Source organism: Plodia interpunctella, chromosome 29, assembly GCF_027563975.2.
Source record: "Plodia interpunctella isolate USDA-ARS_2022_Savannah chromosome 29, ilPloInte3.2, whole genome shotgun sequence".
Lineage (NCBI taxonomy): Eukaryota > Metazoa > Arthropoda > Insecta > Lepidoptera > Pyralidae > Plodia > Plodia interpunctella.
In genome coordinates, this window is record NC_071322.1 from 797,420 (window position 1) to 823,085 (window position 25,666).

Sequence of the window (25,666 nt, forward strand, 5' to 3'; positions counted from 1 at the left end):
GGCGCCAAAATGTAATAAAAAAACTTGACTCTAAAAACACTAGATGGCGCTGTGTATATTTTAAGGCGGCGCTAAAAAATGCTAATTAAGAAAAACTTTATCAGCATTTAGCGCCACGCTGGTATATATACATATATATCTAGTTAATAATAAATTCAAGATTCAAATCATTTATTCAGAAATTAGACCTTCACAGACACTTTTTCATGTCGATTTTTATATTAAATAGTTATTTCTCACAAGCTACAAACTACTGATTAAATATATACCAGGTCGATGTACCGCGTCCCGCTGGAGGGCGCAGGCGCAGCGTTGTCCCGCGCGGAGCTGGAGGCCGTGGTCGCGGCGCTGTACACGGGACAGGCGGCCGTCTGCTCCTGCGACAGTGAGTCGCTTCATTGTACCGTTTCTTGTAGCGTAACTTACGAATGAATGAATTACTTCAACAACTCAATTGACACATAAGTAACAAATATAAAATAAAACTTAAAACTCAGCGAATTTCTTTACTCACGACTGAGATGAGCCGTTACCGGACTGGGATAAACATTGTTTTAAACTTTATTTTTAACCCCCGGGCGCAAAACTAGGGGTGTTATAAGTTTTACCGCTAAGCGTGTACGTGGCGCCGTAGATTTGCGGTATGCGGTATTTTTTATTTGATTGACAATTTTTATGCGACGGTTCTTAGATATGTTTGATAAAAATCGGCTCAGACGTTAAAAAAAAACATTTTTAAGTACACACTCTTCGATATATTATATTCATATTTATGACTCATGTCATTAAATAGTCACACTCATTTCTTCTCTTCTCTTCTTCTTCTCATTCTTCTCGTATCAATCGACTATATTATTGTAATAGTGAGAGAAACCTTTAATTGGCTTTATTATTGAATAAAAAATTTGAATTGTATCCTTTTTGTAAACGTTGCTGGTTTCCTCAATAAATCAAATGTTTAATCTTAACCATATAGTTATGTAATATTTTAATTTACTTTGTTCAATCTAGATGGCGCTGTTCGAAATTAGAACTCGACATGGTTTCGTTTTTGCTATATACCTATGTGTAAAGATGCATTGATAATAAAATGTCTACGTTCCGGGAGTTTTGGCTTTGATTCAGATCACCCAGGCCCGGTTATACCTTTGGCCATAGAAAAAATAAAAGTTATGGCCTATTAATATGAATATTTTGAAACAAATAAAAAGAACCTTATTTGTCTAACCAAATAAACTTGTTTTACTTAGAGGTCCGTTCCGGTTTCTGTGTCATGTCTTGTCTCTGTATCAAGACGACCCGCGTTTTTATATTTATTATATTTATTTTGTCATTAATATGTTTACCCATTTTTAGTCTACACTACACCTACAGGTTGATTTATACGTTGGTATTGACGACCTCGGTGGCGTAGTGGTAAAGTTCTTGCCACTGAACCGGAGAGGTCCCGGGTTCGATCCCCGGTCGGGTCATAATGGAAAATGATCTTTTTCTGATTGGCCCGGGTCTTGGATGTTTATCTACATATGTATTTGTTATAAAATATAGTATCGTTGAGTTAGTATCCCGTAACACAAGTCTCGAACTTACTTTGGAGCTAGCTCAATCTGTGTGATTTGTCCTAATATTTTTATATTTATTGTGTTATCTACACGCTCAGTCGGCTCAGTCAATCGCAAAAAAAAAACAGCTGATCCATACGTTTTCCACAAGTTGGGTATTTAGTTTTTTATGGAACAGCGGATATTTTTTTCGCGATTTCGGAGTTACTCCCATAAAATTCAAATTCAAATCATTTATTCAGAAATTAGACATTCACAGGCACTTTTTCTCGTCAATATTTATAGTTATTTCTCACAAGCTACAAACTACTGGCATTTCGGAACGACCACTGCTGAGAAGAAATGCCGAAGGAAATTATTTGAACAGTGTTGGTCCCTATCATGCCATACTGAAAGTTGTTCAGAAACATGGACTGAGCGTGTACACAATATATTGCCAATGTATAAAAAGTAAAAAAAAAAAAATCGGTATATTTGCAATTTTTTGTTTATTATTTTACAGAATATGAGCGCAATGTGGAAGATGATTTGGACATCATCAATGTGGACGGCACCAATTGTGAGTATATTTTTGAAAATAATAATGTCATGAACATATTCTGAAATCGATCGGGTATTGATCCCCTGTGTATCCGGAACGGATTTATTTAAGAATATTCTCTACTCTCACATTGTTGGTTCAACTATTCCGCTGAACTGGCATGGCTCTCGATTGCTCAGTGGTGAAAGAACTCTGTTCCGGCGACTCGGTTCTGTTTAGACAGAAATTTTTCATATATTTTACGTATTTTTATAAAATATATATATATTTTTTTAATAAAACAAATAATTGCAAAGTTACATCTAATTATTTAAAAATATAAGTTAAATTCATTTGGAGTTGTGACGCCGCAGAAAAAAGTTCACGTAAAAATTATAAACGCAAAAATTTGAATCTATGACTTTTGAACCGGTCTGACGTGAATCCTCATTGGGCACGCAATTGTTGCCAATCAGCTATTAAGGCTATGTGTGTATGTAACAAACCGGTTACGGTTCCAGCGCGGCGCAGCAGCACGTGCGCGTGCGCAGCGTCGCGCGTGGACGCGGCGGCGCTGCGGCGTCTGGGCGCCGCTCTCGGGTTCTCTCTGCACTCGCTGCACACGGACATGAAATACCTCTTGGATTCCGGTCAGTCTTTTTTTCTTATATACAATGTATTTATTACAATACAAATAGTATCAATAAAATTTACACTGGTGTCTGATTTTAGTTGTCTAAAAGCTTGTGACATGACGCCTACGGCTACAGTGACTACAGTTCAGTGGCAACTACACACTTTATAATATTTGCCATTGATAAGAGAAAACATACTTTAGTTTAAAGTGTGTCTTAACTGTTTTATCATTAACAGGGTTATATTTACTTAGTTAAAACCGGTATAAGAAAGCAATTCCCGCGTCACACTAATTTAAACATTTATTTAAGCACACATAACAAATTTCAGTAAAGTTATAACGTTGCGAATGTACAATTCTTATATATATATATGTATATAACTCTTGCGTTACTGATTAACTGATTCACAGACAACTCACAGTCGAAACTGTTGGGTGTAGGAAGTTGAAATTTTGCGTGTAGGGGTTCCCTGGGGAGTGCAGGTGAGCACTGAGAGAGGATTTTCGGAAATTCTACCCCCACAGGGGGTGAAAGGTGTGAAAAACGTTTATATGAAAGTTCTACACCGTTGAAGTTAGTGACTTGAAAATTTGGATTTTGGTTGTTTCCAACAAATTAATGAATTCGTATTACAGATTTTTCTGAAAATTATCCCTCAACCCCTTCAAAATAGGGGTGAAATATTATATGGAACTCAATACAAATTTCAATATAAAAAGATGAAAATTGGCAAACATATTCTTCATCATTTTTCTTAAAGAATGACCGCGATTTTATTGTGATATTCACGCGGGCGAAGCCGCGGGCAAAAGCTAGCGCCGTAACTAGTGAAGCCGAAATTTGGTGTGCAGGTTCCTAGGACAGTGTAGGGCAGCACTGAGAAGGGATCTCATCTGAAATTCGCACGGGAAACGCATTTTTACTCACATATCAAAATTTTGGACAAAAGTTAGTTGAAATATATAATAAGTATAGAGAGATACAAATATTGCAGGGGAGCTGGCGGACGCGCGGCTGCAGCTGGACGCGCACGCGCACGCGCACGCGCAGCGCTGCCATCGGCTCGTGCTGGCCGCGCGCTCGCGCTTCTTCAGGTTCTGCTTGCGCTGTGTTGTCTCTTATAATATCTTTATATTTATTTACGGTTCCGCACCTCAAAAGATTAAAACGGAACTTGAAAATAGGAACATATTCATCGTAAACGAAATAAACAAATATATCAGGACAAATCACACAGATTGAGCTAGCCCCAAAGTAAGTTCGAGACTTGTGTTATGGGATACTAACTCAACGATACTTTCCTTACATATTACAAAACAAAGTCCTCTCCTGAGTCTGTCTGGTTATCTATACGCGATAAACTCAAAAACGACTACCCTCATTTTCACTGAGTGATTGAGGAATGTACCTTTGTAATGACAAAAGAATTTTCAAAATCGGTTCGGTAGTTTCAGAGATTACCCGCCTCAAACATACAAACTCACAAACGCTTACCTCTTTATAATATTAGTATAGATAAACACTTATAATGTTAATAAATTAATAAAATATCCTCCCCCTCAGGAACGTGATGTCTCGTCGCAGCGCTAGCGCGGCGCCGTTCGACGTGTGTTTGGACGAGAAGGTGCTGCCGCGGAGATTCGTCCGGGCGTTACTTCACGCCGCTTATACTGACCAGGTCTGTTATGTATATATATATATAAAGAACACACTGAATGACTGACTGACTGACATATCAACGCACAGCCCAAACCACTGGGTCTAGAAACTTCAAACACTAGCACGTAGATTCCTAATGTGGTATAGGGATGCGCTGAGAAAGGATTTTTCCAAATTCATCCTCTAAGGGGTTAAAAAGGGGGTTCAAAGTTTGTATGGGGAAACGAGATTAGTTTAAAAAGTCTAAATATTTCACTGAAGGGAGAACCGCAGGCAAAAGCTAGTTAGAATATTATATAAGTATATATTTAAAATAAAGTTGTAAAAAATTTGGCCTGAAACCGAGTCTGGTAATAATAGAAAAATCTTAGTGAAGTGCTTCTGCTATTTCCTTATAGGACTTGGTTTCGGGGAAGTCTTGTACTAAATAAAAGTGGACCGTATGTCAAGGCGAATAGACGACCTCGGTGGCGCAGTGGTAAAGTTCTTGCCACTGAACCGAGAGGTCCCGGGTTCGATCCCCGGTCGGGTCATGATGGGAAATGATCTTTTTCTGATTGGCCCGGGTCTTGGATGTTTATCTATATATGTATATTTTATAAAATATAGTATCGTTGAGTTAGTATCCCATAACACAAGTCTCGAACTTGCTTTGGGGCTAGCTCAATCTGTGTGATTTGTCCTGATATTTTTTTTTATACAAAATAATAATATCTACTTATTTTTATTTACTCTCCCCTATATCCGTATGTATATATATATATATATATATATCGTTCGCCAAAACGATGATTTTGCCAACGTCAAGGTTCAGATTGACACGGAAAATAATATGTTATAATATCAATACTTAAACACTATTCAGTGTGTAACCTAAAATTCTGAACCTTGACGTTGGCAAAATCATCGTTTCGGCGAACGATGGAGCCATGACACTTAAAAAAATAAAAAATAAAATCAAGTTAATATAAAATTGTTAATTATTGTTGTCAGGTGGATCTCAGTTTGATTGGAAGGAACTCCTCGACTCCCGCGTCTGCCACCAGTTCCTCCAGTGGAACAACGGTAATTATTATTGTTCGTTACGGAACTAAATATCTAGTTAAAATAAAATACTTGGAGCTAAGAGTTAGATAATTATATTTTTCTTTGTTCTTACAAATTGGTATAATGAAAAACAGAAATCGAATCGAATGACAGGAAAAAAAAACAATAGAAAAAACTAGATTTGTAGCGCGCGCGCAGGAATAAAATTTAAATTGTCGTGTTCGATAGCCATTGGCTGTCGTGTTCGATAGCCATTGGCTGTCGTGTTCGATAGCCATTGGCTGTCGTGTTCGATAGCCATTGGCTGTCGTGTTCGATAGCCATTGGCTGATGCGCGAGGGGCTAGCGTTGTGGTGCACTGGCGTAGACAATTATTGCCGATGTCTCATTGTACAGGGTCACTGGTATCTGACGCATAACCTTCCAAAGGCGCATAAGGTACATAGAGACTGTCTGATCTTTTGTTCGGGATCCCTTTTTTTTTCTCATGAATTTTATTTCATCCTAATTTAATTTAGTATAACGAGTTTTTTTTTTTGACGTACTCGTATTTTGGCATACCTTTTCAATAAGCATAATTATAGTTTAGGCTAATGTATTTTACCATAATTTTGATTTGCATAAAGCTATAGTGTAGCAGTAGGTCAGGGTGCGGCGGGGCGGCGCTCGGGTCACCCATAAACCGCCAATATGCTTTAGAATATTATGCTTCAAAATTGTTATGCTTATGGTGGGTATGAAAATAAAAAAAATTAGCCTAAAACATTATTCCAAATTGATATATTAACTATTATTATGATAAGTAAATATATGTTAAAATGTGACATAAAATTGTGTGCATAAAAATAGGGAACCATTTTGTTCTACGACTTTTGTCTAAACGTAATAAATACTAACATTTTCCTTTTTAACCCCCACCCCCGATGCAAAAAGAGGGGTTTTATAAGTTTAACGTCTGTCTGTGTATCTGTGTGTCTGTGGCGTCGTAGCTCCCAAACGGATTAATCGATTTTAGTTTGTTTTTTTTTTTTTTGTGTCATAGATAATTTTATCCCGACTGCTCTTAGCCATGCTTCATGAAAATCGGTTCAGCCGTTCAAAAGTTGTAGCGAAATGAATCTTGAAAGTCGGGAGTTTTTAATTCGTCTAACAAATAAACTTGTTTTGGTTTCAATGTCGTTTCTACAAACTGTTAACTCTATGTTCGACTCCGCTACATAACGCAGCTGCGCTGTCTCGTGTCGCTCGGCTGTTGCATGCAGTTAACATGTGTACACTCGCTAATCAGATTGTAATTTTTTTATATGAAAAATAAAAACTACGAATCACGAAAAGTCGTAGAATAAAAGTTGCTCGTTTCGATGTACCCGAGTAGTCTTTAGGAGGTTTAGCGTTTGATACCAGTGACCCTGTATATACATAAATATTATTGAAAGTAGATTTTTTGCGAGAAATACGTATTTATTACAGCCCTGGTCGTCGGTGTCCCGCGGCCGCACGGCCAGCGCTGCAATGTTAGAGGACGCGTTCCAGCTTTACGAGATCGCCAGGTTGGTTATTCATTATAAAAATATATTAATTTATTGTTTATTAATGTACAGTTTATGACAATTTGGCGACCTCGGTGGCGCAGTGGTGGAGTGCCCGCCCTCTGAACAGTGAGGTCCCGGGTTCGATCCCCGGTCGGGTCATGATGGGAAATGATCTTTATCTGATTGGCCTTAGGAAGGTTTGGGTGTGTACATCTAAATTTACCCGAGCGAAGCCGGCGCGGGCCGCTAGTAAATAAACAAATTTAGCTTAATTTTTTTTACTAATTTTGCTTGAACACGTCGAGTGCCCCTGTATACCGCGAGCCCCGTAACTGTGATACGATTGGTACTGTAATAACCTACGCCCCTGTCCATATATCCATTATTACTTTAATAAATATTATTAATTATATAAGAGATAAAACGTGGTCAACGTGAACTATCCCTCAATAAGATATACACGAGGCAATCTAAATTGTATAAAAAATAAATATATCAGGACAAATCACACAGATTGAGCTGGCCACAAAGTAAGTTCGAGACTTGTGTTACGGGATACTAACTCAACGATACTATATTCTATAACATATATAGATAAATATCCAAGACTCGGGCCAATCATAAAAATATCATTTTCCATCATGACCCGACCGGGGATCGAACCCGGGACCTCTCCGTTCAGTGGCAAGCACTTCACCACTGCGCCACCGAGCTCGTCAATAGGATAAATGGGTTATATGAGTAATGTTCGTAATTTGTCTATTTTGTGCTTTTGATTTGTGTTTGTGGCTACATATAAAGCTATATCGTATGTGTAATAATAATGTTATTAAACAAAGCTTATTACAGTATTGTCGACTGTCTCGAAGATAATTTTGATTATAATGTATTTTTTTGTAAATACTTATATTGTATATATTGTAAATACTAATGTATGCATTTATTTAATACAATTTGAAACATCATTTGACGACCTCGGTGGCGTAGTGGTAAGGTTCTTGTCTCTGAACCGAGAGGTCCCGGGTTCGATCCCCGGTCGGGTCATGATGGAAAATGATCTTTTTCTGATTGGCCCGGGTCTTGGATGTTTATCTATATATGTATTTGTTATAAAATATAGTATCGTTGAGTTAGTATCCCATAACACAAGTCTCGAACTTACTTTGGGGCTAGTTCAATCTGTGTGATTTGTCCTAATATATTTATTTATTTTATTATTTATTTATCATTCGCAACATGCTTCGTGTAACATGACTAATCTAATAGCTCACCCCCCACCTCCCGCATCACACCTGGCTCAAAAGTTCCCATTACACTGGCTGCATTGCCCCGCTGTATGGCGATGGAGACTCTTCGGGACAGATACGGTACAGCACGCCTATCATTCAGCCTTTCTGATAGCCTGCGACCTAATTCTCCAACAAATCCTTTCCGCCTCAGCCCCCCGAACACCCGTGCTCTCAAATGCTACCGGAACAAAAATAAATAGGAAAACTAAATTATTATTAATAAATTATAATTAGGTTAACTATGTATAAGATTTCAGTTTAGTTATAAAAATACATTGGCCGCAAATAAATTAATAATTAAGATTGTAGTTTAAAAAATAAAAATGACATGTAAAAAAAAAAGAAGTATATTTTCCCGCTAATTTCAGTTCGTTGTGATCAATTGAATTGTTACATTTTCGCTGTGATTTTGGAAATATATGCGTAGTTCTGTTAACTTTTGCACTTTTGCAGTTATATTTGAAGTTCAGTTCACTGGAAATAATACCAGAGGGAATAACATCCCAAGTTATTCTAGTATCCAGATATTTTAAATAATAATATAAATTGTATTTTTTTAACTGATCGAATTGAGTCTGCTATTTACCATTTTATAAATGTTCGTTACGGAACTAATAGGTAGTTAAAATAAAATACTTGGAGCTAAGAATTAGATAATTATATTTTTCTTTGTTCTAATGAAAAACAGAAATCGAATCGAATGACAGGAAATAAAACAATAGAAAAAACTAGATTTGTAGTGCGCGCGCAGGAATAAAATTTAAATTGTCGTGTTCGATAGCCATTGGCTGCCGCGCGAGGGGTCGCGGGCGGGACGTGCCTAGTGTTGTGGTGTACTGGCGTAGACAATAAACATTTGGAATGCGACCTCCTCTCATGTGCCCGCCGGGGTCCATAAATATCTGTTCTTTTTTCATGTATATTATAAAGCCATGTCAAGTTTATGGTGTGCAATAAAAAATATGGAGTATGTTACCGTGGGCAGGTTCGTGGAGATGCCGATAGTGGCGCAGGGCTGCGAGGACGCGATCGCGGAGGCGCTGTGTCCGGAGTCGCTGCCGGCCGCGCTGCGCTGGGCCGCGCTGCCGCACGCCAGCGCCTGGGTGCACCGGTCAGTCTCACACGCGGGCACACACACACACACACACACACACACACACGCACAAATATACACATACTTTTGGCATAATAGGGACCGACACTGTTTGAATGAGTTTCGGCATTTCTTCTCAGCAGTGGTCGTTCCGAAATGCCAGTAGTTTGTAGCTTTGGTATATATCATTTAATTTAGAATGTGACGTGAAAAATTGCCTGTGAAGGCCTAATTTCTGAATATATTATTTGGTTTTGATTGAAAAAAAATCAAGAATTATCGGTGGCCAGTAAAACATTAATCCTGCACTAATGTATGCATTATTGGTCTCTGTTTAAAACAGACCGGTACACTGCAATACACGGGCCTAAGCCGAGTGTATAACAGGAAGGTCGCTAATTGTATTCATGGCAGGACTATCACTATCGGGAGTCGTAATAGGCAAGTGATTTTGTGGTTGTACTGTTGCGTTGAAATCTGTGCGGCTGGGGGACGTAAGCGAGGAAGTTTGCCCGTCTGTCCGTTAGAACTTTCTCAATATTCGGCACGTATTTAATATAGCTGCCTTCTGAAATAGGTTATAAGTTGTAGGATTTGAGGTTTTTAATGATTGGTGTAGCCGTTTCGGTGTGACTCCAGTCGTAGAAAGAATTATAGGGACTATTGAAAACTTTTCAAGGTGCCAGATTCTATTTAAACTTTTCAAGATGCCAGATTCTATTTAAACTTTTCAAGATGCCAGATTCTATTTAAACTTTTCAAGGTGCCAGATTCTATTTAAACTTTTCAAGGTGCCAGATTCTATATAAACTTTTCAAGGTGCCAGATTCTATTTAAACTTTTCAAGGTGCCAGATTCTATTTAAACTTTTCAAGGTGCCAGATTCTATTTAAACTTTTCAAGGTGCCAGATTCTATTTAAACTTTTCAAGGTGCCAGATTCTATTTAAACTTTTCAAGATGCCAGATTCTATTTAAACTTTTCAAGATGCCAGATTCTATTTAAACTTTTCAAGGTGCCAGATTCTATTTAAACTTTTCAAGGTGCCAGATTCTATATAAACTTTTCAAGGTGCCAGATTCTATTTAAACTTTTCAAGGTGCCAGATTCTATTTAAACTTTTCAAGGTGCCAGATTCTATATAAACTTTTCAAGGTGCCAGATTCTATTTAAACTTTTCAAGGTGCCAGATTCTATTTAAACTTTTCAAGGTGCCAGATTCTATTTAAACTTTTCAAGATGCCAGATTCTATTTAACCGTTTCCGTGCGGATGATGCCGCACAGGCACCATGTAAAACTATTGCGTATGGCGTATGGTGCCCGAGAGGATACAAAACTAAGACATAAAAAACTCGGCTAAAACGACATTTGTCAAAAGAGTTCCCTAAATAAAAGTGTCTTTATTTGTCACCCATATCATGCCCACAGTGTTCGTTTCAAGTAATTTCGCAAATTTGCAAACTTCAGGGGTTGTAAACCAAGGGCCGAGTCACATTTTATTATTGATTACTAGCTATATTACTATTAGTAAAACAATTCCCCTTTTCCTACATTGTGAAGACTTCCACATTTTTGCTTATTTATTTTTTTGCATATTTCACGGCCGCAACCGCGATATCCCTATATTTTAAATCTGTAATATCTTCGATAATATTCATTTAAATTACATGCTGTAAAGGGCTATATTGTTCCATATTAAATGTAAAATGTATTTATGGTACTTAATTAGATAAGGATTAATGCTGTATTGCTTGAAATTGCTTTCGTATTTACGAAAGCGATTTCAAGCAATTATTTCTCGTAAAATGTAAAGGATAAAAATTGGTTATTGTGGGTTAACCCTAAGAGATAAACATATAACATCGCGGACTTTCTTATTAGACCTTTTTAAGGTATACAATATTGTAGTACATTATTTTGATCTCTCTCGTAGAATTCAGCCAGCGTTTGCAATGTAAGCGCAAAAAACATGTGTTTATTTACGGCTTCGCATTAGAAATCTTGAAATTATTAGTAGTTCTCTAATATATTAAGCATGTTATTATAAATCATAGTAAGCATGTTATTATAAACCTTCCTCTTGAATCACTCTATCTATTAAAAACAAACCGCATCTAAATCCGTTTCGTAGTTTTAAAGATCTAAGCGAACAAAGGGACATGAAGACAGCAGAATCGACTTTGTTTTATACTATGTAGTGATAATTCTAACAGCCAACCTTCTGGAATGTTTCTCTAAAATCAAAAGCTTTTGACATAAGGTTCATTTTTGCCCCAAAACATACAAAGAATGCGGGGCGGATCGGCGACTTCACAAAAAATGGACTTACTCATTTTTTCCTCGGCCCTTCGCCTACGAAGTTCCGTATTTCCTTGCGTATACGGTTGATTATTGTTTAAAACTACGCACCGTTCATAATTGTTTGCGCCGGCGCATAACTTTTCCATCCCGCACTTCTGTCTTGCTGCCCTTAGTAAACAGATGTGATCTTACTACTTATATTATAGACGACATTCGCTTGTGCACTAGGACTCCGTGATTTTAATTTGTGACGACATTGGCTTGTGATAATGGACTCTTTGATTTTACAATGTGAAGACTGTATCCTGTTTACCTGAACTCCGAGATTTGAGATTGCCTTTCACAAATTCCGCTACGTGCCGTGCATTAAAGGTAAGTTTTTGGTCTTATGTTTATAATAAAAGGCAATATGCTCCCCAGAAACCCATAATTTATACATTTTACCTATTTTTCGTAAAAAATTGCAAAAAAAAAACATATTTTTACATAAAATGTATTATTTTTTATAAGTATTAACTTTCTTTTGCAATGTTTATAATCAAGGTTTATGACCATTTTCACTCGCACCACACACAGCAGGTATAGAATAAAACGAAAAATAAAAGCAATAAGTTCAATAAACATATAGTAAGCGAAGCGATATTACAGTGATTTAATAGGTAAATATTTTGTATTTGTATGTTTAAAAATGTATATTAAAGTCGTTTACTGCGACATTATGAAGTTAAATGAATCGGAAAATTATTAATTACATTAGAAATATTTATTGTGTACATTTTATATTACATTAGAAATAGAGTACCTACTTAGTTAGAAAGTGTGATTGTTAGGATGAAAAATTAAAGGGAGAAACATTTGTGCAGTTTTAATTATCGGAGTTGACAATTTAGGTGAATTTTGGTGCTGGTAGCTTATTCTGGAATTTATTTTTCAGTTCCTAACGGAAATGGCTGCGAGTCCACCATCTCCTCAACCTGGGCCGTCAAACTGGGATGTCGTGTCTGCGGAGTTGTCTGGCATAATGTCTCCCCAAAACATTGATTTACAAGATATGTCAGGCTTAAATGTTGAACTAAGTGACACTGATCTCTACGGGATTTTAGCAGATAATATGGACAACATCATTGACGAATGGGTCAATGAAAACCCTGAAGCCGAAACTGGCGACTATGACGAAGAATTGCCAACACTGACGCACGAGAACACGCCTGAAGCACCGAATACCTGGTATCCCGGTAATCCTACCAGTATGATTAAGATTCCTTTTAGCGGTACACCAGGCCTTTTACCGCCTCATAACATGCATGGTAAAAATTATATCGATTTTTTCTTTCTATTTCTTAACGTAAATTTATGTAATTTGATTGTAGAGAGTACAAATAAGCGTGGCAACAAATTAAAAACCGAAGCAAATACCTCTCGCGCTAGGTTTACTAAATGGAAAGATTTAACAATACCTGAATTAAAAGTGTTTATCGGCGTAATATTGTTTATGGGTACCGTTAAATTAAACAGAATGGCTGATTATTGGTCAACAAATTACTTAATGCGGCTTAGCCCACATTTATTTATGTCAAGAGACAGATTTTATTTAATTTTAAGGGCACTAAACGTCCAAACTGACGAAAGACCCGAAAGCATTTTTAAAATAAAACCTTTGATTGATTTATTTAACCAATCAATGTGTTCCATTTATTACCCGGCAAAAAACATCGCGATTGATGAATCTTTAATATTATGGAAAGGTCGTCTGTCCTTCCGCCAATATCTAAAAGGGAAAAGACATCGTTATGGCATTAAATTATATGTATTAGCTGACATGCATGGGATTATACAAAAAATACACCTTTATGCTGGTTCTGGGGATCAAACGGTGGGTGGCAGAAACCACGTGAATAAAGTGGTAATGTTATTGTTGGAAAAATATATTAATAAGGGACATTCACTATATGTTGATAACTTTTATACGAGTGTGGTATTAGCAGAGGAGTTATTAAATAAAAACACATATGTAACAGGGACCCTTCGGGCAAATCGCGCTGGCAATCCTAATTTAATACACAATAAATTAAAACCCGGGGAATCTTGTATAATGCACAATAGAAAAAATATTGTTGTTACCAAATGGTTGGATAAACGAGAAATCTTGTTTTTGAGCTCTGAACATGACGGTAATTATAAAAAGACTACTAGTCGCCGCATACGCAGTGTAAAATATAAGCCTGCGCCGCAAGTAGAGTATAACAAATACATGCGAGCAATTGACAGGCACGATCAACTCTTAAGTTATTACTCGTGCGAACACAAAACGATGCGCTGGTATAAAAAAATTATTATACATATCATCCAAATATGCTTAGTGAACGCTTTTTTGTTATATCGAAAAATTAACAATTCAACTATAGAACTTTATGATTTTAGAAAGGGTATATTACAAAATTTATTGCCAAATGTCCCAGGGCTTGCTCAATCTCCGAATGAAAGAATACATTTGCCAATACTACTCCCAAGCCATGGCGGAAGGGTAAGTAGAAAACGGTGTAGGATATGCTACAAAAAAACAAAGAAAAACAACCAAGTTCTGTATGGGTGTCCTGATTGCCCAGGATTCCCAGGGTTGTGTCTTACCCCATGTTTTAGGGAATACCATAAATATTAAAAATGTTATTTGGCTTTGTGAGTAATGTTTCGAGGTAGACATGTGTAGCTATAAGTGTCTAGGCTCAATGAAAAATGGAAACACATTAAAACGATTACTTTTTTTAATTAGAAATGGTTCTATCACAAAAATCAGGAGCTTACATAATGAAAAATCAGTCTCTCAAACAATTATAATAATTAGCCTTATTTATAAGTATCACGTTGTACGTTAAATATTAATAAATCTATATAAACACTAAACTTGGTTTCATTTTACTCTTACTCATCAGCTCTATCCTCACACATTACTATAATGTTGGTAAATGATTATTTCAGAATTTCTATAATATTTTGCATGATTGCATATCTTTCATTTATACTAAATCGTAGCAATTCGTTGGACACGAATTGTCCAAAATATTTGCAACCATGCAAATCAATAATTGTTGGAATCTGCCGCTCATCTATTTCTTCCCGGGTCTTTTTGGTGCTCGTGGAATTATCTTTTATTTTTTCTGTGCATGTTGCACAATCCTTCGTTGTTTTTTTTATAGTTCCACTAACATTATTCGCTATTGGTTCCGAATCGTCATAAGTTTGTGAATTCTCATAAAACACGTCGTCGTCGTCGCATTGAGTCTCGACTTCTGATTGAGGAATATATTTCATTTTTTTTCTGGGTGACTCTACAACAAAATAAAAAGGTTGTCAATTAAACGCTTAACAAAAATCCACATTTTTAAATAGATACACATAAGTGTTTGGTAGGTACGAGTAGAATATTTTTGATTCATTAGAATCGTACTTCCCATTCAGTTATATGTTACAAAACACTATTATAAATAATAATAAATAAATATCACCTCGCTGCAAACGCAAATGGTACGTGAATAAATTCGGTATAACACTCTTGAATGAATAAATCAATAAATAATGCAAAAAGGTTTACAACACCTGATATAAATTAATCACTTACCTTCCATTTCCATAAAAACACACAGATCGTCACTTTTAAACGCACTGAACGAATTTACTGACTGCTTACGTTAGATACACAATGGCAAATGACATTTTAGCAAGTAGAAACACGAGAACAAGCTACAAGTTACAATTCATGGCGGATGATTCCCCAGGGGAATCATCAAAGTCTCTGGCGCTTGGTGCCTCAGAGGCATCACGGAATTTATGTTTGACGCCAGGAACTAAAGATTACTAAAAAGACCTCCGCACGGAAACGGTTAAACTTTTCAAGGTGCCAGATTCTATTTAAACTTTTCAAGGTGCCAAATTCTATTTATTTCACTGTTTAATTCTGTGTTACTAGATGTTGCCCGGGGCATCGCTCCCGTGCGAATTTTGATATAAAAATATAGCATGTAAAGAATTTTTGAAATCGGTTCGGCAGTATCGGAGATTACCCGCCACGCAAACATACAAACTGCCAAACGGTTACCTAGTATAAGATTATTGCAATTGGCAGACAAGCGATGCGGTACCTGCGCGACGAGTTCGTGTCGATAATGTCCCACTCGGCGGCGGCGCGGCTGCCGCGGCAAGCGGTGACCGCGGCGCTGGGCTCCCCGTTCCTGCAGGCCAGCGAGGCGCAGGCGCTGCGCGCGCTGCTGCGCTACGCCGAGCGCGTCTGCGCCACCAACAGAGGTTACAACAAACCAAACAACCAACCAACGCGCGCGTCTATATATATACATTACATACATATATAAATTAAACATCTCTCTCTCTAAAATTAAACATACAATAAAATTAATATATATATATATTAATATATATATAATATTTTACTTGTTTATAAGATAGGTTAATTGAATATATATAATTAACCTATCTTATAAACAAGTAAACCTATCTTATAAAAATTATATTTATAACCTATCTTATAAAAAAGTAAAATATTAATGTTAAATATATTTATATATATATTATATATATTTATATGTATTTATATATATTTTTTATAATATATATATATATATGGATCCCGTATATATAAAATCTGTTAATAGAATTTTTTAAGTTGCGAGAACGTGGGGGCATAAAAATCGGTTCAGTCGTTTTTGAAACATTCACAATTTTGTAAAAACTCATCAAAATATTCTGTGTTCGCGAGGTTCGCTAAGTTCGTGACGAACAACTAGTTGTATAAATATCAATTATCACTTCAGTAACACGTATCGAAATTTGTCTGAATTGCTTCGAGCAATGGATGGTACGGCCGTGCCTCTTTTTTGCGCGGGGGCTCTGCCTGTTGGAAATAGCAACCTTTTAACTTTGTCTATGTTACATATATTGTCTTTGGATATATTTCCCGCGTGCTCTCCCTCTCTCGCTCTCTCTCTCTCTCTCTCCCCTTCTCATTCTGGACGAATACACGCATTTGATCACCTAAGGACCTTTTAATAACAGTCCTATTTCAAATACAGTCCTATTAATATTTCCCGGATACTTTTAATTGATGTCATGTACAAGTGTCTCAAGTCAATAAAGCAAAGGAAACTGATTTTCAACCAATATTTCCCCCCCCCCCCCCCCCCACCCCATTGCAATAAATATATATTATTAAATATATTAGGACAAACCACACAGATTGAGCTAGCCCCAAAGTAAGTTCGAAACTTGTGTTATGGGATGCTAACTCAACGGTACTATATTTTATAACAAATACATATATAGATAAACATCCAAGACCCGGGCCAATCAGAAAAAGATCGTTTTCCATCATGACCCGACCGGGGATCGAACCCGGGACCTCTCGGTTCAGTGGCAAGAACTTTACCACTGCGCCACCGAGGTCGTCAATACCAACAGTGTCCGTGAGAGTAACAAGCAGTGCACATGTTGTGTGTTGTGACCACCACAGAACCGAACGTGGTGTGGCACACGGCGCACTCGGTGTCGCGGCTGGGCGCGCGGCGGCGGGATGTGAACGAGGCGGCGCTGAGGGAGCTGCTGGCGCCGCTGGTGCCGCTGCTGAGGGTGGAACACCTGCCGCCCGACTGCGAGCCTCTGCAACAGGTGCCTCTGTGTAACATATGTCTCTGCTTACAAATGTACTTTTCTAAAAATGTTTCTTCGGCTACGTGTCCCTTTCTGAAATGTTTCGTTCAGCAAAATGTCATTTTCAAAAATGTTTCTTTAGCAAAATGTCCTTTTCTAAAATGTTTCTTCAGCAAAATGTCTTTTTCAAAAATATTTCTTTAGTAAAATGTCCTTTTCAAAAATGTTTCTTCAGTAAAATGTCATTTTCAAAAATATTTCTTCAGTAAAATGTCCTTTTCTAAAATTTTTCTTCAGCAAAATGTCATTTTCAAAAATATTTCTTTAGTAAAATGTCCTTTTCAAAAATGTTTCTTCAGTAAAATGTCATTTTCAAAAATATTTCTTCAGTAAAATGTCCTTTTCTAAAATGTTCCTTATACTACTAATACATATATAGATAAACATCCAAGACCCGAGCCAATCAGAAAAAGATCATTTTCCATCTCGACCCGACCGGGGATCGAACCCGGGACCTCTCGGTTCAGAGGCAAGAACTTCACCACTGCGCCACCGAGCTCGTCAAATTTGATTTGATTAATTTCCTTTTATTTATTTATTTTAATAATAAAAACGTGTGCTGGTTTCAGTTGATCCGTAGGGGCATCATCGCGGCGCCCCCCGAGCCGTGCCCCACGCTGGCCGCGTGGCAGGCGCGGGGCTCCTATCGCCCGCCGCGGTGTTTCCTTCCGTATCTCGACGAGCTCAAGGTGAGCGATGCTGAATCTGAATCTGAATCTGCTATATCATAATTTAATAGGCATATTGTGATGTGTGTACATATTTTTTACAGACATTAAATCTATACACGATAAATTTTTAATTATGCCCAAAAAAATTAAAGGCTTAATATTAAAAGACCCTATTAATACATGTGAGTGATCAAAATTTAATATTATCGTTTATCACCAAAGTTATTGAGGTTTATGGACGTAGTTTGAATCTCAAATTATTAATATATATATATATATATTCATCTCACACAATTGTTACTAGAGGTATTATCCTTAAAACTAAAGAACAGTTTCCTTAATACTAGAAATTGTGAGAGAATGGTGTCCGAAAGTAAGTTTCAAAGAAACTTGTAATACAGAAATTATTGCAATGAGTTTTCTTGTCCATATTAAACTGTATACAGGCTATAACTTGTATAGGCAATTCTCGTATGCTATGGATTGAAAAGTCTGAAATAAATAAATTATTATTATTATTTGTATCTCCTTTTGGGATTCACGGCACATAGTCCGGTCCTTTGAGAGGCTTGCGTGGGGAATCCATATGGATCCAACACGTAGAGGCCCTTTGGAGAATTTTGATGTTGTGTAGGTCTCCCGCCAAGACCCGCTCCCGGATATACCAATGAAATGATATGACCATGAACAGGTCTCGGCGGGAGTGTGAACTATTGCAGAATAATGGATAGAAGTACTGGTCTATAGAATGAAATTTGGATGGACTGAGAATGGGCTATTGCAAAGAGTGCGGTCACCTGCCATAATCATGATAACTGACTATTCAGTGGCAGGTATGTACTGAACACTATAAAGTTTAAACAACATAATTTAGTACATTTTAATGGCGCTCGCGCTTTTAATAAAAAAAATTTAAGTGCGAACGAGATGGACGAAGCGAAATAATTTGTGACGCGTCAGTTTTTCTACTTCAATACCTATTATAGTGATTCCTCCGGGTTATAATTCCGAAGCCACTAACTAATTCATGGTGTTTCATTCCAGGCGTTGCTTGAGGAACAAGAGGTGCCCGAAGCAGAGTTGGCGCGAGCGAGACGAGCGAAAAACATGCATCGAATACCGGACACCCTGTATATGGTGAGTATTTATCTGTTTATCAACTAATCGTGCCCACTGCTGGGGCTTTGTAAATAAAGATAATGGGCCATGACCCACCGCGCAGGCCCAATGCGGCTCTTCCGACTATTCATCTGATTAGAAACCAATTTAAGAATATAAATTTTGTTCCACCAGTCATATCATTTTTGTTCCACCAGTCATATCATTTTTGTTCCACCAGTCATATCATTTTTGTTCCACCAGTCATATCATTTTTGTTCCACCAGTCATATCATTTTTGTTCCACCAGTCATATCATTTTTGTTCCACCAGTCATATCATTTTTGTTCCACCAGTTATATCATTTTTGTTCCACCAGTCATATCATTTTTGTTCCACCAGTCATATCATTTTTGTTCCACCAGTCATATCATTTTTGTTCCACCAGTTATGTAATTTTTGTCCCACCAGGTGGCAGCAGCGCGCACGAACGACGGTAGTTCCACAACAGTTAACAACACAGTGCCCGCCGAATGTGTCTGTATTTCAGGTATATGTTTATGTCTAATATACCTTTACACTAGTCTCCCGACTTCGCTCGGGTAAAACCATCATACATTATACATCTAAATCTTTCTTTTGAATTACTCCGTTTGGAAAAACCGCATCAAAATCCGTTGCGTAGTTTTAAATCAAAAGAGTAGGATACAATTTAATTACTACGCGGGCAACACCGCGTGCTGCAGCTGGTCTGTTATTATTCATTATAAAGAGGTGAGCGTTTGTGAGTTTATCTGTTTGAGGCGGGTAATCACCGAAATTATTGAATCGATAGTAAAAGTACATTATTCAAGATTGATATATGCTATTTTAGCTCGACACTCTCACGGGAGCAAAGCCGTGGGCAACATCTAATCCTTACATATTATAAAACAAGGTCCTCCACCGTGTCTGTCTGTCTGTCTGTCTGTTTGTCACACTCAAAAACGACTGCATTGATTTTCATGAAGTTTTCACCAATGGATATAGTGTTATTTATATATGATCAATTATATTTTTACAAAAGAGACGTAAACACAATGTGTATGTGGTGCAGCGCGCACGCGCGGCGCGCTGCTGTCGCGCATGCGCGAGCTGCGCGCCGCGCCCGCCGCCACCAGGGCGCTCGGGTTGCGTGCCTGCGACTCCGCCAGGGTGCTGCGCCAGGTATGACTCTCCCACGTTATCAATAATATACCAAACTTCTGTATTTCATGAAAGAAAAGTGCAGAGCCGTTCCATTCGGCGAAACGAGAGAGAACAACCTGTTTTGATATACCTTTTGACTATGTACATTATGTACTTTTATATATTATTAGAAAAAAACATTGTAAGAAACAATAATGGTGAGCCGATCTGTCATGATAGGGACCAACACTGTTCAAATGAGTTTCTTTCGGCATTTCTTCTCAGCAGTGGTCGTTCCGAAATGCCAGTAGTTTGTAGCTTGTGAGAAATAACTATAAATATTGACGAGAAAAAGTGCCTGTGAAGGTCTAATTTCTGAATAAATAATTTGAATTTGAATTTGAAAAATGACAGTGATGCCAACCCTTAGAACAATAAAAAATGTTACCATTATACAAAAAACGACTGAGTTGACATTTATAAAGAAAATTACGTTAATTTGTATGTTCAGTACATGAACATACAAATTAACGTAAGTTTCTTTATAAATGTCATATATATATATATTTGATAGACATCGCCAGCCTTCTGGGAACTTCACCGCACGACGACGCAGATTTAGTGTCATTTTTTTATTTCAATTAATTTAATAATTATTATTTGCCGACCTCGGTGGCGCAGTGGTGAAGTGCTCGCCTCTGAACCGAGAGGTCCCGGGTTCGATCCCCGGTCGGGTCATGATGGGAAATGATCTTTTTCCGATTGGCCCGGGTCTCGGATGTTTATCTATATATGTATTTGTTATAGAATATAGTATCGTTGAGTTAGTATCCCGTAACACAAGTCTCGAACTTGCTTTGGGGCTAGCTCAATCTGTGTGATTTGTCCTGATGTATTTATTTATTTTAGTTTTAATTTTAACTTATAGTACATATGTTATAAATACTTTTATTCTTTTGCCAAAAAAATAAATAAATTTATGTATACAGGGTCACTGGTATCAAACGCAAAACCTCCTAAAGACTACTCGGGTACATCAAAACGAGCAACTTTTATTCTACGACTTTTCGTGATTCGTAGTTTTTATTTTTCATATAAAAAATTACAATCTGATTAGCGAGTGTACACGTGTTAACTGCATGCAACAGCCGAGCGACACGAGACAGCGCAGCAGCGTTATGTAGCGGAGTCCAACATAGAGTTAACGGTTTGTAGAAACGACATTAAAACTAAAAAAATGTGTTTCTTTTTTAATTTATTACGTTTAGACAAAAGTCGTAGAACAAAAGATGTCAGTCTCTATGTACCTCATGCGCCTTTGGAAGGTTATGCGTTAGAATATGTTTTCTGTAATCGTAGTTTAAGTTTGGTGTTTGCTTTCTCAGTCTACAAAAAACGTTTTTCAAAATTTTTAATTTGTTTTCAGATCGCTTTGCGTGCGGTCAGGGAAATGTCTCTGCCGGACACGTGCGCGGAATTAATTATGAACGAAGCCGATTTATTAGACACCGCGCCGGAGCGAGAGAGGTAATTGTATAACACGAAAACAAATACAAATATTACTTATAAAGAGTTTGGGCGGAGAACGTCACAAATGCAAAATGTCAGTACACCGATAGGTATTGCATAAAGCATTTTTTGCTTAAAAGGAGGCCCCAATTACTTATATTTAATGTATAAATTTGTTACCCTATAATGACATTAATGATTTTTTTAAATGACAAATTGGCGTAAAGAAACGATTCCCATAATGACAGTGTTGGCGATGGCCACATTGGCTTAAAACCTCAATAGGTTTTGACGTTGTCTTAAAGGAAAAATTATGTTGACGGTGTCGTTCAAAATAATCTGTTGGAAAAACAAAGGTTGCAAAAAACTGCTGCATCGTTTAACTCACGCAATTATATCGTTTGAAATATAATTTGAACCAGCTGACGCTGTCGTCTACAGACAGATTCGCGAAATGACAGAGTCGCGTAATGACAGATTCGCAGATGGACAGGCCAATCTAGAATTGAATAATGAAATGATAATAAGGATTGTAAATAAGAATAATAATGATAATAATAAAATTCTTTGTATAAATCAAAATAAAAAGCTAGTGATATTATTATTAACAAAATTCTTTAACAGGATAAATTAACATACAAATTTCAAAACCTGAAATCAACATTAAATCGGTGAATGCATAATACAAACAAATACAAATATTGTTTACTTGTTATTGCGAAAGTAACTCTGTCTTTAAATCAAAATCTGTCATTTTATTCATTCATTTTGCTCATCTGTCTTTTTACTATTCTGTCCATTTGTGACAAATACGTGACTATTTGCAAATCTGTCATATTTGCATTCTGACGTTCTTGGCCCAAGCCGACGAGCGAAACCGGGACGGTTTCGCTCGGTTAACAACACAATAAATTATAAGCTTCCCCAGGAACCACACTATCTATTGGTGAAAACCGCATAAAAATCTGTGCAGTCGTTTTTGTGTTCATCGCGAACAGACAGCCAGACGCGGCTGAGTACTTTGTTTTATAATGTAAGGATATGGAGTAATGGCATTGTCATTCAACATTGAAGAAAGAAGTTGTCGAAATTTGACGTGAAAAATTGCCTGAGAAGTGGGCTTGCCAACCCAAATAGGATTCCCAGCTCGACATCCGGGACGTTGGTATTTACGCGGGACACAAACAACAAAATGGTAGCAAAAAGAAACAAAACTATCATATGGTTTAAAATATATAGATAAATACCTATATATTTTAAACCATATAATAGAAAAAAAAATCACCTTCCTATGTGTACAGCTACAAGCGAAATACGTAATGCGTATGTGATTAACTAATAGAAAAACAATAATATGTATTAATACTAAATTTCCCGCAAGGGGCCGCGGCGGGACGATAAAAATTGGCCCCGAAGCGGGACGTCCCGGAAAAAACGGAACGCTTGGCAAGCCTCCTGAAAACACAGAGGAGTGTCTATATTCTTGTACAAATTCGTGTCTATATTTCCATAGTGCAAGCAACAAGTCTCGGGGCAGCGGCGAGTGGGAGTGCGAGCGAGACAGAAGGGAGAACAGAGAGTCGCGGGAGAGAGACAGAGACAGCAGGAGTCGGCGGTGGGAGTCCGACGACGACTGCTGCAGGTAAATAACGTTTTACATAAAATAATTAAAGCCTATGTTACACCTGAATGTTACGTCTATCTCTGTGCCAAATTTCATCGTAATCGGCCGAGTAGTTGAATTTATTTATTACAAACAAAAATACAAATGTATTTTTCTCTTTATAATATTGAGTGTCGTTGAGTTCGTATCGCGTTACAAAAGACTCGAACTACGTGTCTAACTGAACCTTTGAGATTTGTCCGTATAAAATACATTATATTAAATATTATAAATGCGAAAGTTCGTGAGGATATATGTGTGTGTGTATGTTTGTCACTCTTTCACGCTCTTCATCTTCTGGACGGATTGTTATGAAACTTGGTACACGAGTAGAATATAACCTGGAATAACACATAGGTTACGTTATAACCTGAAATTCCCACGGGAGCGAAGCCCCGGGGCGCAGCTAGTGTAGTTTATGAAGGAAGGAAGGAAAGAAGGAAAGAAAACATTTATTTGCCAAAAACATGAGTACAAATATACAAATTGATGTCAAAATGAATTAGACCTACACGTTTTACCGAATATAGGTCTGCAAATATAAATAAATAAAGAGGAGCATGCTATCCACTACAAATCCAAAACAAAAAAGAATTATGATGTATACTAGTACTAAATTCTATCCGAGTCTATCATTAAAGAAATCATTTAAATTATAATAACATTTATCAGTTAATAAAGACTTGAGGTGCTTTTTAAATTGATTTAAATAGATTTTAAAAAATCCGTTGCGTAGTTTTATAAGCATACATAGAGACAGGACTTACAAACCAATTTGTTTTATACTATGTAGTGTTTTAATGCGGTTGCGGTGTAATGGTTAAGACGCCCGCCTGTGGATCGAAAGGTCCCAGGTTCGAATCCTACTCGTGCCACATGAGTTTGTATACCAATCTGACTCGTGTATAGTAGTTTTCATCGACCACCACTTGCTTCCGGCGAAGGGTAACATCGTGAGGAAACCTTCACACTGGTTGATTCTTATTAACTCGTGTGTGAAACGGAGAAGGCAATGGCGAACCACTCCATTAATAGTGCCAAGAAAGTTGTTTTGTGTGTTTCATTCCACGCGATGAGCACGCCCTTCAGCCATGAGGAATACGTTTATGAAGAAGTGATTTATGAATGCAGCCAGTTTACGTGAGTGTCCGTTGTTGTAGTTCGGCGAGCGCTGGCGGGTCGCTGCGCCACGACGCCAGTCTGAGACATCGCTCGCTGCTGCTGCCTAGCGGTTAGTGGCTCTTTCTCCATCTCTCTTTCTATTTATATCTCTTTCTTTCTATCCTTATCTCGTTATATCTGTTTCTAACTCTCTCCCTCTCTTTTTACCTCTGACTTTCTAGATCTTTCCCTTTTTATGTCTATCTCTCTCTTTGTGTCTCTCCTTTTCCATATCTCCCTCTCTTTCTAGATATCTCCCTTTCTATGTCTGATATCCCTCTTTCTATCTCTCCCACATTCCTCAGCCGATGAGTGTCGGAGCCTAATTTTTCGTCTCCAATTCGCACGGTCGTCGTCTCTCTCTCTCTCTCTCTCTCTCTCCCTCCCATCATAGCGTGTTCCGGGCCTGTTGAATGTCGGAGCCCAGATTCCGCTTTCCTACTTTTCCGTCTCCACTTCCTCCCCCCCCCCTCTCTCTCCTCCACCTGAGCGTGTTCCCGGTCCCTTCCTCAGCCGTTGAGTAAATAACAATATAATAAAAAAGTACAGTACATAAACAAACATAAAAGTGTGATTTTAACACGGAGATTGTGTGTTCAGACTCGTCTCGTCCGGGCACGTGTCGCCGGGAGCCGCAGAGAGGCAACGCCGACCAAACAAGGTGAGTCTTTTGTCTCACACGACAGCCTATCCATTGGTGAAAACCGTACGAAAATCCGTCCATACAGACAGATAGACGCGACAAGGGGACTCTTTACAAGCTTTTGGTTTCAAACTGTCCCGTTGTCTGTAATCAAATCTTGCAAGTTAGATTTCTCCTACTTCCAGTTGACCTGCAGAGTTGAAATTCCTCACGTCGCTTCAGTTTCCATGACAATGCATTATTATGATAAGCATGAAGCCCGGATCGGCTCCTAACGAGGTAACTCCTCAACCGTTTACAGCGTGCACATGGGTTTTTTGTCAGGCGTTAAATGCCACAAGATCCCTCTGGCGACAATAGAACGTAATTATAGAAACGTAATAAAATATTGACTAAT

At 37.7% G+C, this 25,666-nt stretch overlaps 2 protein-coding genes across 6 annotated transcripts in view; both read left to right on the forward strand.

The window, feature by feature from the left end:
- The window catches only part of LOC128682236 (uncharacterized protein), a 48,188-nt gene that overhangs the window by 6,991 nt on the left and 15,531 nt on the right, over positions 1-25,666 (forward strand). For all 4 annotated transcript variants that reach the window (XM_053766850.2, XM_053766852.2, XM_053766853.2 and 1 more), the window contains exons 7-24: positions 273-385; positions 2,065-2,121; positions 2,604-2,732; positions 3,715-3,814; positions 4,284-4,398; positions 5,373-5,444; positions 6,897-6,976; positions 9,233-9,358; positions 15,763-15,941; positions 17,161-17,315; positions 17,927-18,046; positions 19,073-19,165; positions 19,598-19,676; positions 20,223-20,332; positions 21,720-21,820; positions 23,316-23,444; positions 24,626-24,696; positions 25,227-25,287. In XM_053766850.2, the coding sequence (XP_053622825.1) occupies positions 273-385; positions 2,065-2,121; positions 2,604-2,732; positions 3,715-3,814; positions 4,284-4,398; positions 5,373-5,444; positions 6,897-6,976; positions 9,233-9,358; positions 15,763-15,941; positions 17,161-17,315; positions 17,927-18,046; positions 19,073-19,165; positions 19,598-19,676; positions 20,223-20,332; positions 21,720-21,820; positions 23,316-23,444; positions 24,626-24,696; positions 25,227-25,287 (1,890 nt within the window). The remainder of the gene's footprint in view (positions 1-272; positions 386-2,064; positions 2,122-2,603; positions 2,733-3,714; positions 3,815-4,283; positions 4,399-5,372; positions 5,445-6,896; positions 6,977-9,232; positions 9,359-15,762; positions 15,942-17,160; positions 17,316-17,926; positions 18,047-19,072; positions 19,166-19,597; positions 19,677-20,222; positions 20,333-21,719; positions 21,821-23,315; positions 23,445-24,625; positions 24,697-25,226; positions 25,288-25,666) is intronic.
- Positions 11,580-15,518, forward strand: LOC128682241 (piggyBac transposable element-derived protein 4-like). Of its 2 annotated transcripts, XM_053766861.2 has the most exons (3): positions 11,580-12,014; positions 12,577-14,225; positions 14,673-15,518. In XM_053766861.2, the coding sequence occupies exons 2-3, from the start codon at positions 12,589-12,591 to the stop codon at positions 14,875-14,877; spliced, it is 1,842 nt and encodes a 613-aa protein (XP_053622836.1). In that variant the 5' UTR covers positions 11,580-12,014; positions 12,577-12,588; the 3' UTR covers positions 14,878-15,518. The 2 variants fall into 2 exon arrangements, with proteins under 2 accessions (XP_053622836.1, XP_053622837.1); XM_053766862.2 differs by lacking the exon at positions 11,580-12,014 and having other exon boundaries at positions 12,300-14,225.

Coding starts and splice junctions, on each gene's coding strand:
- LOC128682241 (XM_053766861.2), top strand. CDS start 12,589: ATGGCTGCGAGTCCACCATCTCCTCAACCTGGGCCGTCAAACTGGGAT. Junction 14,226..14,672: donor AAGAAAAACAACCAAGTTCT/GTATGGGTGTCC, acceptor ACTAAATCGTAG/CAATTCGTTGGACACGAATT.